Here is a 16678-nt window from a genome sequence, read left to right on the forward strand (position 1 = left end):
TCTTAAAGAATTATTTTGTTCGGTATGTAAGGACAATTCTTTAAAAAGAAGTTTGTCATGTTTATGTGTAGTTAATGATTTCAAGGGGTTTACTTCAAATGTAAAAAATTTAAAAAAATTAAACCAATTCTAAAAAATCAAGAAAACCTGAGAGGTCGTACAACTTTTAATTCTAAGATCTTCTTGGTAGGGAAGTAAGGAATCTGTCGGTGAGGGTGGGGAAAGGAAAGCCAGGAAACTTATGGGGGAAATAAGGGTAATGTTACTTCTGTTCTACGGCATTTCTGTCCTACAGTACTTCCGTCCGACAATACTTCCGACCTACGACAGCTGTATGTCGAATGTACATTATGTCTGTCGGACTCGTCGGACCCACGCTGGAAATGCAGATTTAGCTAGTAAGTAGTTGACAGTGCTACTATAAGAATTGATGTTCCCACGGTTATAATGCAGATGTTCCGGTTGCACATGTAGGTCGGATGCACAACTTTCGTAGGTCAGATGTACAGATTCTGTAGGTCAGATGTACAAGGTTAGTGTAAGACAAGTTCTGGGACGAGCACTGAGGTCACATTTTTCATAGTGGTTAAGTGATAAATAATATATGGGGATATCTGAATGGTTAAGACAATTTATAGAACGAGCGCTGCGGCCACATTTATCAAAGTGACTGGGGTTAGGTTAAGAAAAATTTTGGGATGAGCGCTCCGGCCACATATATCAAAATGCCAAAGTTATAGCTGATATGTGGATTAATGTAAGGTTAAGACTTCAACTGTGCGTCAGACCTACAGAATTGAGCGCAACCGACTAAAGAAAGCTGTGCTACCGACCTACAGTTAGGTCGGATACACCAACTTTTTTGTTGCATCCGACCTACCAAAGTTGTGCAACCGACCTACAGAAGAGTTAAACTAACTTAAGCAAGCTGTGCAACCGACCCACAGTAGGTCGGATGCACTAACTTTTTTTAAAAGTGCATATCCGACCTACAGCACATCGGACCAACAGCAGCTGCTGAAAACAAGGTGCGGGTAGTTCCGAAGTATTGTAGGACGGATTTAATAAAATCGACATAAGGACAGGAAGTGTTGGGGAAATGAGACAGGAAACATTGAGGTTACAGGAAATAAGAGAATGGAAAATTTGGGGGGAGAGGAAATAAGGGACAAGAAACCGTGAGGGTTGGGAAAGGGTGAGATAGGAAACCTTGAGGGTTGGAAACTAGGTGATAGGGAACCTGGAGGGATGGAAACCTGGCAGGGAATTAGGAGATATGAATCTTTGAAGGTGGAGAAATTATAGAAAGGAAATTGGGGAGAAATAAGAGATAGCAAAACCTTGAGGGTTGGGGGAGTTGGGGAGAGAGGAAACCTATGACAGGGAACATGGAGGGATGGATACTAGGTGTCAGGGAACCTGAAGGTATGTAACCTTGGTGACAGGGAACCTGTAGGTATTGTAACCTTGGTGACAGGGAACCTGGACGGATGAATACTAGGTGACAGGGAACCTGAAGGTATGTAACCTTGGTGACAGGGAACCTAGAAGTATGTAACCTTGGTGACTGGGAATCTGGAGGGATGGAAATTATGAGACAGGGAACCTGGAGGGTTGTAAACTTGGTGACAGGGAACCTGGAGGTATGTAACCTTGGTGACTGGGAATCTGGAGGGATGGAAATTATGGGACAGGGAACCTGGAGGGTTGTAAACTTGGAGAAATGGGAATCTTGAGGGATGGGAATTCGGTGAAATGGGAACGTGGAGAAATGGTAACTAGGTGACAGGGAACCTGGAGGGATGGGAACTAGAAAAGACAGGGCGTCTGAAGGGATGGAAAGAGAAGAGACAGGGAGCCTGGAGGAATGGAAACAGAAGAGACAGGGAGGGATAGAAACAGAACGGACCGGCCTGAAGGGATGGAAACAGAATAGACAGGAAGCCTAGAGGAATGGAAACAGAAGAGACCCGCCTGGAGGAATGGAAATAGAAGAGAAAGGGAGCCTGGAGGGATGGAAACAGAATAGACAGGGAGCCTGGAGGGATGGAAACAGAATAGACAGGAAGCCCAGAGGAATGGAAACATAATAGACACGGAGCCTGGAGGAATGGAAACAGAAACAAAGGGAGCCTGGAGGGATGGAAACAGAAGAGACAGGCAGCCTGGAGGGATGGAAACAGAAGAGACAGGGAGCCTGGAGGAATGGAAACAGAAGAGACAGGGAGCCTGGAGGGATGGAAAAAGAAGAGACAGGAAGCCTGGAGGGATGGAAACAGAAGAGACAGTGAGTCTTGAGGAATGGAAACAGAAGAGAAAGGGAGCCTGGAGGAATGTAAACAGAAGAGACCCGCCTGGAGGAATGGAAACAGAATAGACAGGAAGCCTAGAGGGATGGAAACAGAAGAGACAGGGAGGCTGCAGGGTTTGAAACTAAGGGAGACATGATGAGGAAAAAACAACGATATTTTTATTTTTTACTTTGCTCCCCATTTATAGGAACAAATTTAGTTTTAAAATGTTTGCTTTCCAAGTATTTATTTTTAGAAACCATTTTGATAAAATATTTATAATTGGATGCATTGCTTGGCAACAGAAGTCTACAACCAAGAGTATTTGACTGCAGTTCTTAAATCGCAGAATGCGCAGATAGGACAAAAGAGATATAGCAGTCAGAGACCTATACACTGATACAATTTTGAAGGGAGAGGGGAGGTAAAACTTGTTTATAATTTGGTTAATATAGTTAGCTATTCAACTTTAAAAGGGGTAAATTATCTACTCTTGTTGGGAATCCGGGCGTTGCCCTCCTTGTATTCCCCTCTAAAAAGTGCATTTACCCTTGCTCACTAACCCATAACAAAAGAAGGCCCTTGACTTAAACTGTTATAATATGCAGGGTGTGGGGGGTTACGTCCGAAGAAAACGGTTTCTAAAAAAGAGATTATCATATACCTAACGTTAGAGATCTGATGTTATGAACTAAATTGTTCTATCTTTATTATCTCTGAAAAGAGAAAACGTTAAATTTCTGTGCGATAATTTAAAACGCTTACATAAGCGAACCAAACGATGTCTAAAGCCGGGAGTATGAAAAAATTGACTTGAACGGTATGAAAAACGTACCAAACCCTCGTGCCCGCTCAACTTTTCTTTAGTTAAGCACATTTTTTTCTACAAAATCCATTTTGCACCCCCCTTGAAAGCAACCCCTGCTTCAACGCAATTTATTTAAAGGAAATTCACCCTCAAATCCCCCTAACAGCAGAATACCAGTGGATGAACATTTTCCACTTTTTAATTTTAATTTAATTGGGTTTTAGTAATATTTTTGAAAAACTTGATATTTCAAAAAAAAGTATTTAAAAAAAGGTGAAGAATGTATTAGCGCGATGGTTTAAGTGCAATCTTGTCAGTTGGAGGTCAGTGAACTAGAGTAATACTTCCTTATACAACCTTTACTTGGCTTGAACACACCAATTTAATTCCAAAACTAATTTTAAAAAAGAAATCGTCGGGTCTACTTAATAACGTAATCTAAGAAAAAGATGAAAGCATTCAATAATCAAGAAAGATATAAATATGGAATCCTCTAATAATCAAGGAATCTTTAAAAGAAGGAAACATCTAATTATCAAGGAAGATATAGATATGGAATCCTCTATTAATTAAGGAAGATATAAAGATGAAAACATATATTAATCAAGGAAGATATAAAGATGAAACCATCTATTAATCAAGGAAGATATAAAGATGAAACCATCTATTAATTAAGGAAGATATAAAGATGAAAACATCTATTAATCAAGGAAGATATAAAGATGAAAACATCTATTAATCAAGGAGGATATAAAGATGAAAACATCTATTAATCAAGAAAGATATAAAGATGAAAACATCTAATAATCAAGGAAGATATAAAGATGAAAACATCTATTAATCAAGGTGGATATAAATATGAAATCATCTAATAATCAAGGAAGATATAAATATGGAATCCTCTAATAATCAAGGAGGATATAAAGATGAAAACATCTATTAATCAAGTAAGATATAAATATGGAATACTCTAATAATCAAGGAGGATATAAAGATGAAAACATCTAATAATCAAGGAATAATAAAATAAGGCATTCAGACAGTATGCCTGAGGCCTCAGGCAGTAAGTATAAAAGCCCCGCTTTGAGCCTAAAGTGAGGGGCATGTGGTAGTAGAACAGTAAAAAAAAATTCGAACATCCTGAACCAATGCTTTTTGAGTTATGGTTAAGGTTTAAAGATGAAAATATCTAAAAATCAAGGAAGATATAAAGATGAAAAATTCGAAAACTAACGAATATATAAAAAGAACCCTTCTTTTAACCCAGAGGAAGATATAAAAATTATTCTTTAGAACAAGAAAATTTGAAGTTTTTTTACTTCTTGAAATTGTGATATTTTCATCAAATTAGTCAACTCTTAACCCTATAAAGGCTGGGGGTCTGAATCTATGTAGAGCCTGGGGGGCATGCCCCCCCCCCCCCTAGAAAAAGGCCTGAGAGTATAGGTATAGGATTGAAATGCATGTTCATAGTCCAATTTTTCAAGGCAAGATTATTGAAAAAAAAATTACTGCTAACTTTAATAGTTTGGGTGCTAAGGGAGGGTTTTAAAAAGGCCAAAAAACGGGTAAAAAATTGTAGAACTTTTTTGTTTTATGTTTTGAACAAATATCAAAATGTGACACATTTATCTACATCCATTTTTCACGGGCTTTTCAAAAATATAGTTTTAGATCTGTAGCTTTAGTCTCAAAAAAGTTATTGGCTATTTTAGATTTTTAAAACTTTTTACCGCCCTTCTACACATCAGACAAATAAGAGAAGCTAGAAAGTATATACAGGCTCTACGAACTGGATAAATTAGTTAAACATTAAGTCAAGTTGGACAAGTTTGCAATATTGTAGATTTCTAACCTGTTTCATGCAGAAAATAATGAACCAGCAAAAAAATAAATTACTGTGCTCTGTGCAGGGGGTAAAAATAGTTTACGTTCAGGGTTAGATATTTCTCCGATTAAAGACTATACAAACAAAAATGGACATCGCGTTCTGTTAAAACAGTAAGGTCAAATCAATCTTTGTTTTAAAGAAATTTTTAACAAAATATTAAGAAACCTTTAATTAATTGTTCTTACTTCCTCCCTTTGTATGGATTGTTTTTACTTCCTCCCTATGTATGAATTGTTTTAACTTCCTCCCTTTGTATGGATTGTTTTTACTTCCTCCCTTTGTATGGATTGTTTTTACTTCCTCCCTATGTATGGATTGTTTTTACTTCCTCCCTGTGTATGGATTGTTTTTACTTCCTCCCTATGTATGGATTGTTATTACTTCCTCCCTATGTATGGATTGTTTTTACTTCCTCCCTGTGTATGGATTGTTTTTACTTCCTCCCTATGTATGGATTGTTTTTACTTCCTCCCTGTGTATGGATTGTTTTTACTTCCTCCCTATGTATGGATTGGTCTTACTTCCTCCCTATGTATGGATTGTTTTTACTTCCTCACTATGTATGGATGGTTTTTACTTCCTCCCTATGTATGAATTGATTGTTTATACTTCCTTCCTATGTATTAATTGTTCTTACTTCCTCCCTATGTATGAATTGTTCTTACTTCCTCCCTTTGTATGGATTGTTTTTACTTCCTCCCTATGTATGGATTGTTATTACTTCCTCCATATGTATGGATTGTTTTTACTTCCTCCCTATGTATGGATTGTTTATACTTCCTCCCTATGTATGTATTGTTTATACTTCCTCCCTATGTATGGATTGTTTATACTTCCTCCCTATGTATGGATTGTTTTTACTTCCTCCCTATGTATGGATTGTTATTACTTCCTCCCTATGTATGGATTGTTTATACTTCCTCCCTTTGTATGGATTGTTCATACTTCCTCCCTATGTATGGATTGTTTTTACTTCCTCCCTATGTATGGATTGTTCTTATACTTCCTCCCTATGTATGGATTGTTCTTATACTTCCTACTTAAAAACTAATCTTATTAACTTGTTATAAATTATTTTCACTTCCTACGTCCCACGCATAGCTTTTTCAAAATTCCAAATAAATATAGATTATTCTTAATTTCGACTTACAGTTTGTTCTTTTATCTTACTTGTAAACTATTGTTTAAGACTATCCATGGTCCCTAATTGCCGATTAATCCTACAAATTTCTACGTCTGTTAATTCTTTGCTTCTAAGGGCAAAATTTCTCCGAGCCTAAAATCTAATTTCTGACCGGGGACTGGAGTCAAACCCAACTCTCGTACTTGAACCTGTCTGTATTCTCTGTATAAAGTGCAGACCATTAAAATACAGTTTTAGCCCGGAGCAGTTCTCCTACCTTTCAATCCCTCTTCCTCCTTTCTACACCAAGCTTCCCCGTAAGTACCAAGGGGGTGGGATGACGGGGGGGGGGGAGGGTGTTAGGGGTATAAAAGGTATCTTGGGTAAAGAGAAATCTGTAGTCTGCAGTAGATTTTCCATCAGTTCAAACATACAGGTAGGTCTTGAAGAAATATAAGAAAAAGTTCTGAGATAAAGTCCCGTATCATAAGAAAAAGTCCTAGACTATATTATGAGATAAAGTTCTGTATTATAAGAAATAGTCCTAGACTATATTATGAAATAAAGTCCTGTATTATAAGAAGTAGTCCTAGAATATAAGATAAGATATAAGATTAAGTCCTGTCCTGTATCAGAAGATAAAGTTTCTATAATAAGATTAAGTCTTCTATTTTAAGATTATAGTCTTGTATATTTAAAATAAGTCTTGTATTATGAGATGAAATCTTATATTATGAGATGAAGTCTTATGTTATGAGATGAAATCTTATATTATGAGATGAAATCTTATGTTATGAGATGAAATCTTATATTATGAGATGAAGTCTTATATTATGAGATGAAATCTTATATTATGAGATGAAATCTTATATTATGAGATGATAATATATATATATATATATGAAATCTTATATTATGAGATGAAATCTTATATTATGAGCATGAGGTCTTATGTTATGAGAAAAAAATCCTTTTTTTTTAAATATCGTGTACTGCTTCATATTCAACGTTGTATAGAATATATTACTCAACAGATAAAGTCCTGGTTAAGAGAAACAATTCTCCTTTTACAGAAAAATTCTTGGCCCTGCTCTTGTATAATTTGGTCTTTTACTCTCAAAAACTTTTTTTATTTATAATTCTTTTCTCAATCTTTACGGAACGAAATCAACTTTAAAGCTTTGACCAAAAGTATATTTTTTTAATAAAGCGTTCAATTAAAAATTCAATAAAACGGCTTGAATAAAAGTCAATACCGCGACTTTATTTCAAACTTTTCAAATTTTTATTTTTGTTTTTATTTTTATTTTTATTTTTATTTGTATTTGTATATTTATTTATATTTGTATGAGATGAAATCTTATATTATGAGATGAAATCTTATATTATGAGATGAAATCTTATATTATGAGATGAAATCTTATATTATGAGCATGAGGTCTTATATTATGAGATGAAATCTTATATTATGAGATGAAATCTTATATTATGAGCATGAGGTCTTATGTTATGAGATGAAATCTTATATTATGAGATGAAATCTTATATTATGAGTATGAGGTCTTATGTTATGAGATGATAGGTATAGGATTGAAATGCATGTTCATAGTCCATTTAATTTTTTAAAAAAATTAAAATTCTTGAAACTCCGCGAATGTTTTTTTTAAATCCGCAAATTCTTTTCTTCTTAGTTTTGAAATGTAAACAAAAAACATGTTCACAATTTAAATAGAAGATGGGCGCGAAGCGCCCTAAAAGACTAGAAAGAAGGGCGCGAAGCGCCTTGAATTTCTAGTCTATAAATAAATTTGGCTTGTCTGTCTGTCTGTTTGTTTGTTAGTACCCAATAAATGTCAAAACGGCTGAACCGATCGGGTCCAAATTTTTTGTGGGACATCATAAAAAAAATTCATGGAGTTCATAGAGTTCATAGAGTTCATAGAGTTAATGGAGTTTATGTAGATTATAGAATTCATGGAGTTCATGGAGTTCATGAAGTTCATAGAGTTCAAAGAGTTCAAAGAGTTCATGGAGTTCATGGAGTTCATAGAGTTTATGGAGTTCATAGAGTTCATGGAATAGAGTAGAGTTCATGGAGTTCATGGAATTCATATAGTTCATGGATGAAGTTCATGCAGTTCGTGCAATTCATGAAGTTCATGAAGTTCATAGAGTTCATAGAGTTCATAGAGTCATAGAGTTCATAGAGTTCATAAGTTCATAAAGTTCATAAGTTCATAAAGTTCATAAATTCATAAGTTCATGGAGTTTATGGATTTGATGTAGTGTACAAATATGTTCTATTAAATTATATTAATAAATTACATAATTTCTGTGTGCAGGTCAACCTACAGATTCATCAACACCCTCCTCACTAGCGCCGACAACATGGAGAAGGCCCAGGCCAACTTTGTGCTCCAGAGGCTGATGAGCTACTCCAACCAGGAGCCAAGCAACAACCAGTACAATCAGCACAGTTATGCCAACTTCAACAACGACAACTACAACAACAACAACTTCTTGCAGAAGATGATCAACACATTCTCTCAGCAGAACCCCGTCCCCTACAGCCTGGGAAACAACAACAAGATCTTCAAGTTCAGTGACTCCGAGGATGAGAACCTGGAGAAGAAGATCAGGGAGAGCATGATGGCCTTCAAGATGATGCAGTTGAACCAAGGATCCAGCAGATCCATCATCAACCCCTTCTCTGTTGAGAACGGATACAGGGAGAAGATTCAAGCTCTTCTTTCTCGTAACGTAAGTATAATTTCATAATTTAAGAATCGAATATTATTGATTTCTTATGACTTTATGGTATTTTTATGGCAATTTTGATTTTAGAGACGTCAAGCTGAGGCCGCCACTCTTCCCGACACTCTCGATATCGGAGACCGTCTGGCTGAGAAGATGAAACAGCAACAAGACAAGTTGACCTCCGAGGTCGGAAACATGACCTGTATTCTCCGTGAGGTTGGTATGCTGAATGAGGACAACGAGCTGGACTTCAACACCCAGAAGAAGACAATGGAGAAGCTGAACTTCGAGGACGACTGGTTCAAGAACAGGATCTTTAACGATATCGAAACCTGCAACAAGGTTGCCGATGCTCTCCCTACCGAGGTCCAGAACGAGTTTGTTTTCCCCGGCCTCGCGAACGTCCCTAAGGTCCAGGCCTTCATGAGGTGCACTAAGTACGCTAAGGCTAAGTCCTGCATGTACAAGGATATTAAGGCTAGGGTTGAGACCAACTTCGGTCCCCTGGACAAGATCCTGGAGCAGACCAAGCTTACTGAAGATGAACTCTTCCCCCTGGTGATCAGTCTCTACCACGAAGATGATGATGATTTCGCTGGATTCTAAACTTATCTGGGTTCGGAGACTTCGTCTTATGCCATCAAAATTATTTTTTTTTTCAAAAGTTGAACGAATTGAAGGCTTCAACCAAATAACTTGAACTTCGAGTATTGACCTCTTTTATTACCGCTGTCTTCCAATTATAGCATGTGATTCAATATTATTAAAAATCTAATGAAAAACAAAATAAAAATAAATATGAAAACATTTATAAAGTTTGTATTTGTAAGTTTGTACAGTAGTGTACAGTTTAGGAAAATTTCTAAATATAATATGTTCTGAATTAGTCCTTCCATGAAGATACAGGGTAAGCCCGGTAAACTACGAAGGATTAAGAATTCATGACGTCCTAACACTTGTGACTATCTCAAGTCTAGCTTTTGTCCTCGGTCTTGAAAAGTGTCTATAATGTGAAACCAAACAATTTAGCCATGCGGAAAAGAAGCTTAAGTTCAAAGTTGCAGAGAATCGTTGCTATGAGAAAGAAGGCTGAATAAATTTCGTACAGTTGTTTCTGAAGTCCCATTCTCTGTGGAAGACTGTGGTTCATCTTGTGTGATGAAATCAGGGCCGTATACCTGAATTTTTCCAGCTTGGGGGGAAGGCCAAAATTCGATTCAATTTTCCAAGCTCGTCTGAGTAACCTCAATGGTTTGAAACCATGTTTAATACTTATCAAGGGGGATCAATAAAGCGTAAATACAGGTGACCTTTCTTAATGAAAAGATTTTATAATGCCCGATTTACAACGGTACCCTAGAAAGCTTTGTCTGATCAAGTATGAATTACTAGCCTTAGAGGGCGCTTCGCGCCCATCTTCTAAATTAATTGTAAACATGTTCTCTTTGTGTACATCGTAAAACAAAACAAAAATAATTCGCGGATTTTCACAAAAATTTCGTGGATTTTCAAAATGTTCAAAAATTTAATGAAGATCGAATTTTGATTAAGACAATTATTTGAAATTTGATCATTCATAAACCTGCCCTGTGGTCACGTGATGTCTCACAACAAATCTGGGCCCGATCGGTTCAGCCGTTTTGACGTTTATTGGATACAAACAGACAGACAAGCCAAATTTATATATAGATAACTCCCTGTTTTTGTTTAAAATGTTTCTTTTTATTTGCGTGTTCTCTGCATAAGTCACTGTGCAATGCGCATATCTTGCTTATAAGAAGCAATGGAGAAATTATCAGAATTTGCACTTATTTCGAGTCAGGAAAACGACAATATCTTCCACATTTTTGATCAAGGGTACCGTTGTAAATGTAAATCGGGCATTGCAATGTTTGATTAGGGGGTCACTTGAAATTACGCTTATAACAGTCCAACCCTGAAAGCCCCCCCGGTGCTATCTCATTTGAACTACTGCCGTTTGAACTATTGTTCATTTGAACTATTGTTCATTTCAACTACTGCACGTGGGACCACGTGAGTAGTTGAAATGAACAATAGTTCAAACGAGTAAATATATTGCTCATTTGAACTATTTTTTAGTTCATTAAACTATTTTCATTTGAAATATTAAAATATTATTAATGAAATAAACAAAAAATAGTTCAAATGACCAAAAAAATAAATCAAATGAATAAAAATATAGTTCAAATGAACAAAAAAATAGTTCAAATGAACATAAAAATAGTTCAAATGAACATAAAAATAGTTCAAATGAACATAAAAATAGTTCAAATGAACATAAAAATAGTTCAAATGAACATAAAAATAGTTCAAATGAACATAAAAATAGTTCAAATGAACATAAAAATAGTTCAAATGAACATAAAAATAGTTCAAATGAACATAAAAATAGTTCAAATGAACATAAAAATAGTTCAAATGAACATAAAAATAGTTCAAATGAACATAAANTTATGTTCATTTGAACTATTTTTATGTTCATTCTGTGTAATATTATCTAATTAATTGTCATGAATATAACGTTTTATGGAGATTATAAAAAAAAAATTAAAACTGAATTGGGTAGAAAAATAGTTCAAATGAGCAAGAAATGCGTTGATTTAAACTACAGGATATGACGTCATGTCAGTAGTTCAAATAAACAATAGTTCAAACGAACAATAGTTCAAACGTACCATAGTTCAAACGGCAGTAGTTCAAATGCGGATCCACCGCCCCCCCCCCCTTTGTTTTGCCCTAGATAGATAGACGCCTAGAAAGATTTGAATTTCAGCTAAAATCGATTTTACATTTTACACATTTTAATCAATTTACAAAGAAAAGATTCGAAGCCAGGGCATCAAAAAAGCATTAAACGAGGCGAGTTTTAAGGAAAGGGTTAGTTATTTCACCCAATTTCTAATATGCTTAGGGCTTTTTAAAGGTCGTCTCTGAACACTGTTTTCGCGGGTTCAACTTAGTTTGAATTGTAAAACAGCTGATTCCAGTCCTTTTTCATTCAGTTGGCGCGAAACTTCCCTCAATCAAACGGTAAGTAGGAAGTTTTAAGTTGTAAACCATTTAACAATTATTACTTATTAACCGAATTAAGAAACAATTTCCATTAAAAAATTAATTTGTATATTTTATTTTGATAATCTAGAAATCATCATGTCTGGCCGAGGAAAAGGAGGAAAGGTGAAGGGGAAGGCAAAGTCTAGATCTAGTCGTGCCGGACTTCAGTTCCCAGTTGGAAGAATTCACAGGTTGGGGTTTTAGATCAATATAATAGAAACTGTTGGGTGAATTTATAGATAAAACGATTTTTGGACCCTCCACCCTCCCATCCCCCTTCTTGAGTCCGTCCTAGTTTACGATTTTTTGATGTTCCCCCTCCCCCCTCACATCAATTTTGTACATGTCCACTTTTTCAACAATTTTCAATAAAATCAGTATACATTTAGGGTTAGGTTAGGTTAAGAGGGTCTGTCCTATGTGAATGATTTTTGGACTTTTTTGGACCCCCCAGCCCCCCAGTTCAAATGGACAAGANACACTTTCTGGGCCGAGCGCTGCGGCCACGGGTTAGGTTAAGTTAAGACACTTTCTGTAAGATCCATGTACAACATTGATAGGAGGGGGGGGCTGGGGGGGTCCAAAAATCGTTTTCCAGGAATATACCAGAACAGGATAAGGGAGCCGAGCTCTGCGGCTATGTCAGGCTAGGGGACCGAGCGCCGCGGCTTGGACAGGCTAGGGGGCCGGACTCTGCGGCCTCATGTTCAATTATATTCATGCCATACATATGAGATCCATGTACAAAATTGATAGGAGGGGGAAAACCCTAAATATATATAATAATCTTGTATGTCAGACATGGATATAATTGACCATGTAACCAAAGCGCTAGGCCTTTCCTAGTTGCAGCGATCGGACCAGAAAGTGTCTTAACCTAACCTAACCCTAAATAAATACCAATTTTATTGAAAATTGTTGAAAAAGTGGTAATGTTTCTTATCATAACATAATGAAACTAATGCAATTTTTTTTAAAATTACTGGTTATGTACAAAATTGATAGGAGGGGGGGGGTCCAAAAGTGTACAATTGGAGCAACGTGAAATTTTGTTTAGGGTCATGGTATAAAGTGTTTAGAAGGAGGTAAGTTCCAAAATTGTAAATAATGACTGGACTACTTTTGTTTAAAAGTGCTTAATATCTGTTTTATTGACAAATTTATACTTAAATTTACAGCGAGTCGAGTAATCACGGAATTTTCTTTTCTGAACTTATGAATTTTATATTCTATAGTTTACACAAGTTCATCAAATAAATACACTTTTATATTTTGTGATCAGGTTATTGAGGAAAGGAAACTATGCTGAGAGAGTAGGGGCTGGAGCACCAGTTTATATGGCTGCTGTCATGGAGTACCTAGCCGCAGAGGTATGTCCACCCTCCCCTTGCCCCACTCACCCGTTCCAGAAATTACTATTCATATTCTTGTCGACCTTAAGCAAAACATTTCGAGTATAGACGGGCTGTATAAACGTGGAGCAATTGAAGTTAAAGTTTTCTTCTAAAATATACTCTATGCCCCCCCCCCCCCTCACTAATTTTTATGTGATGTCTTAATATTATCAGAAATGTCATTTAAATAATCCCTAAAATTTAGTTAGTTAAGTTTCTACCGCAATTAGATATTCGCTTAGACATAAGTTGAGGGAGTGGATTTAAAAAAAATGTAATTGTTTACCAATTTTTATTTTAAATAGAACATTGTCTTCAGAAGCCATCGAAATTATGAAATACATTTCCCCGGATTTAAATATATTTTCTAGGTTCTTGAGCTGGCCGGGAACGCGGCCCGTGACAACAAGAAGACTAGGATTATCCCTCGACACCTCCAGCTCGCCATCAGGAACGACGAGGAGTTAAACAAACTTCTCTCCGGCGTTACTATCGCCCAGGGCGGAGTTTTGCCGAATATCCAGTCCGTCCTTCTACCCAAGAAGAGCCAGGGTGCCGGGGGCAAGAGCACAACCCAGAGCCAAGAGTTCTAATTCTGACCCGTCCAGTGGTGATCTCAATTTGAAAGTACTTCAAATATAAGCTTTATACAAATATTATCAATACATTCTCTAATAGACAATTGTTTCAGTTTATCGAATATGGTCGGGTTTTCCACGAAAAAGTATTTAAGTGATTATTTGAGTTTTAATATTTACAAATATAATTCAAATTTTAATGTTAACGTGTGACCTCCTGGTCAAATATGATATTTTAGACGAGGTGTGTCCCACTCTGCAACATTAGATAAGATAAGATAAGATAAGATAAAGTTTATTGCTAAAATAAATGTATCTGTATACAGATAACAATCACAAAATTGATCGTTATATTAACAGTACAAGTATAAAGCAATTAGGTGGAAAATAGCTCTTGGCTGTTTTGATTATTTTTTCCACCTAATGTTAGTAATAATAACAAAATATTTCAATTAAATAGATTTAAGGAGAACGATTAGAGATCAGGGTGCGAATTTATCATATGCAAAATAGTTAATACATAAATTCGAATAACTAGAGTTTAAAGTAATTTTCAGACATGTACACAACAAATATCAAAGCATATCAAAACTATATCTAATTAGTTTTACTTGATTAGCAATTCGGTTTATAACACATTGTCATGTAATTTTCAAAAAGAGAATTTAAGGATGAAACATTTTATTTGTAAAGGTTTTCAAGAACCAAAATAGTAATTTTGAAACATGATTACAAAAGGTAGTTTTCATAAATTAGAAATGGCCGTCGCAAATGGTTTCTGATGATTATAAACAAGTAAAAATGGAAAATTTGAAAATCAAATTGATATGGGTATCAATAGTCTTTTATCGAGCTCAAATCAGTTTACAAAATTAACTAAGTTCTATTAAAAATGTGTGTTTACCTTTATTCTGTAATCTAATTCAGAAATTTAAGCCGGTTTCAGCAATGCCCGTATCAATATGCTCTACAAGATTTTAGTTTTCACCTTTGCTAGTGATTTTTAAAAACACTTCCATTATTTGGAGACGGCCATTTTTAATTTCTTGGATGGAGTTTGGTTAAATCAGCATCCTGGATGGTGTAACGTTAAATTAAAATGGATTAAAGTTTAATTAATATCTTAATTGGAGTTAGGTTTATTTAATTTCTTGGATGGATTAAGGTTTAATTAATATCTGAATTGGAGTTAGGTTTAATTAATATCTGAATTAGAGTTAGGTTTATTTAATATCTTGGATGGAGTAAGATTTAATTAATATCTTGGATGGAGTAAGGTTTAATTAATATCTTGGATGGAGTAAGGTTTAATTTATATCTTGGATGGCAGGGGCATTCGAGAGCTTTTGTGTAGGGGGGGGGGGGGACAATTTCCGTGCGTCAGCGCGCAAAAAAAAATTTTTGCCCCCCCCCCCCCTAGGCAACATTGAATGATACATAATACATATTGATTAAAGCTTTTTTAATGAAACTTTTTTAGTCAAAAGATTTTAAAGTATTTTTTTCTGTACGATGTAATCATACTTAAATGGAATACATGCGTAATTTCAAGTGACCCTCCATTTATATAGTGGCATGTCCGATGTACCTTTGAAACCTTCATTTCTCCATCGTTTCTGAAGTAAGAAATGCGCGAGTCACTTTTGTAGAGAAACCACAAATAAAAATATTCAGTTTTCAAAATGGGAAACATGGATGTTTAATGCAATACTTGATCAGACAAAGCTTTGAAGAATATTGTTGTGAATCAGAATATATTTAATTCTTTTCTTATTCTTTTAGTTTGGGGGAGTGCAATGCAATGCAATTTAGTATGTAGATTGCCTGAGGGAGGTGTAATATTAATGGAACCTCCCCCCCCTCAGAGGGGGCACGCGTAAGGGGGCCGGGGGCTCGCCCCCCCCCATCGTACGCTAAGTAGATTTGCCTGAGGAAGATGTAATCAGTGGCGTAAATAAGGGGGGTTATTTACCCCCCCTAGAATCCTGGGGGGTAATTACCCCCCCACCCATAGAATCTTGGAGGTACCTCTGAACTATTAAGGCCCTGAATAGCAGGGATTACTTCACTTACTGCCCTTACAATTGTTACAATTGCCAATTGCTCCCTCCAAAAAAAAACATTCCCTCAATGGCAGAAATAGGGGGGTTATTGGGATTATTGGGGTTATTTACCCCCCCCCCCCCTAGAATTTATTTTTAAAAAAAGGTTGAGTTTAAAATTGAATATCTTTAAAATTTGCACGAATAACTTAAATGTGCAGATACTTCAGACATTTCAGATTTTAAGTCAACATATTCTAAATGATTCTAAATTCTTAAGTAATAGTCTATGTCATTATAATTAGATGTTTTTTTAATAGAAAAAAGGGTATGGGCAATGAAGAATACATATTTACTTCTAAAAAATGCCATTTCCATGTTAGATTTATTTAAGATCTTAACAAACTACATTGACGACAAGAAAATTTTAGAAATTGAAATTAGAATATAAGCAAAGACATTATTTTTTCAAAGTTTTGCAGAGTAGCTTTTCTAAAGATTTAAAAAATTAACATCTTTTTACTCTAAGAGTAAAACTATATTTTATTTTGCTTAAAATAAATTCAGTTTTTTTACAGATCTTTGTAGTTAATGTAAAATGCATGACTATAATGAAGGATATAAAACAAGGTGAAAGATGAAAGGCATGAAATGAAGCCTTTCTTTGATGGAGTTTGTAAATGCCAGAAATGAGTGGAAAATTCAAATCAAACCCAATT

The 16678-nt window shown here is 35.5% G+C and overlaps 2 protein-coding genes across 2 annotated transcripts; both read left to right on the forward strand.

Moving 5' to 3' along the window:
- Positions 1 to 8425: 8425 nt before the first annotated feature.
- Positions 8426 to 9685, forward strand: LOC111699089 (uncharacterized). Its single transcript, XM_023469654.1, has 2 exons — positions 8426 to 8873; positions 8958 to 9685. Exons 1-2 carry the CDS (start codon positions 8502 to 8504, stop codon positions 9474 to 9476), a joined length of 891 nt encoding a protein of 296 aa, XP_023325422.1. The 5' UTR covers positions 8426 to 8501; the 3' UTR covers positions 9477 to 9685.
- Positions 9686 to 11817: 2132 nt separating this feature from the next.
- Positions 11818 to 14021, forward strand: LOC111699064 (histone H2A). The gene is made up of 4 exons (XM_023469620.1): positions 11818 to 11921; positions 12034 to 12136; positions 13228 to 13315; positions 13711 to 14021. The coding sequence occupies exons 2-4, from the start codon at positions 12042 to 12044 to the stop codon at positions 13930 to 13932; spliced, it is 405 nt and encodes a 134-aa protein (XP_023325388.1). The 5' UTR covers positions 11818 to 11921; positions 12034 to 12041; the 3' UTR covers positions 13933 to 14021.
- The last annotated feature ends 2657 nt before the right edge of the window (positions 14022 to 16678 follow it).

This window comes from Eurytemora carolleeae, unplaced genomic scaffold, assembly GCF_000591075.1.
Source record: "Eurytemora carolleeae unplaced genomic scaffold, Eaff_2.0 scaffold329, whole genome shotgun sequence".
Lineage (NCBI taxonomy): Eukaryota > Metazoa > Arthropoda > Copepoda > Calanoida > Temoridae > Eurytemora > Eurytemora carolleeae.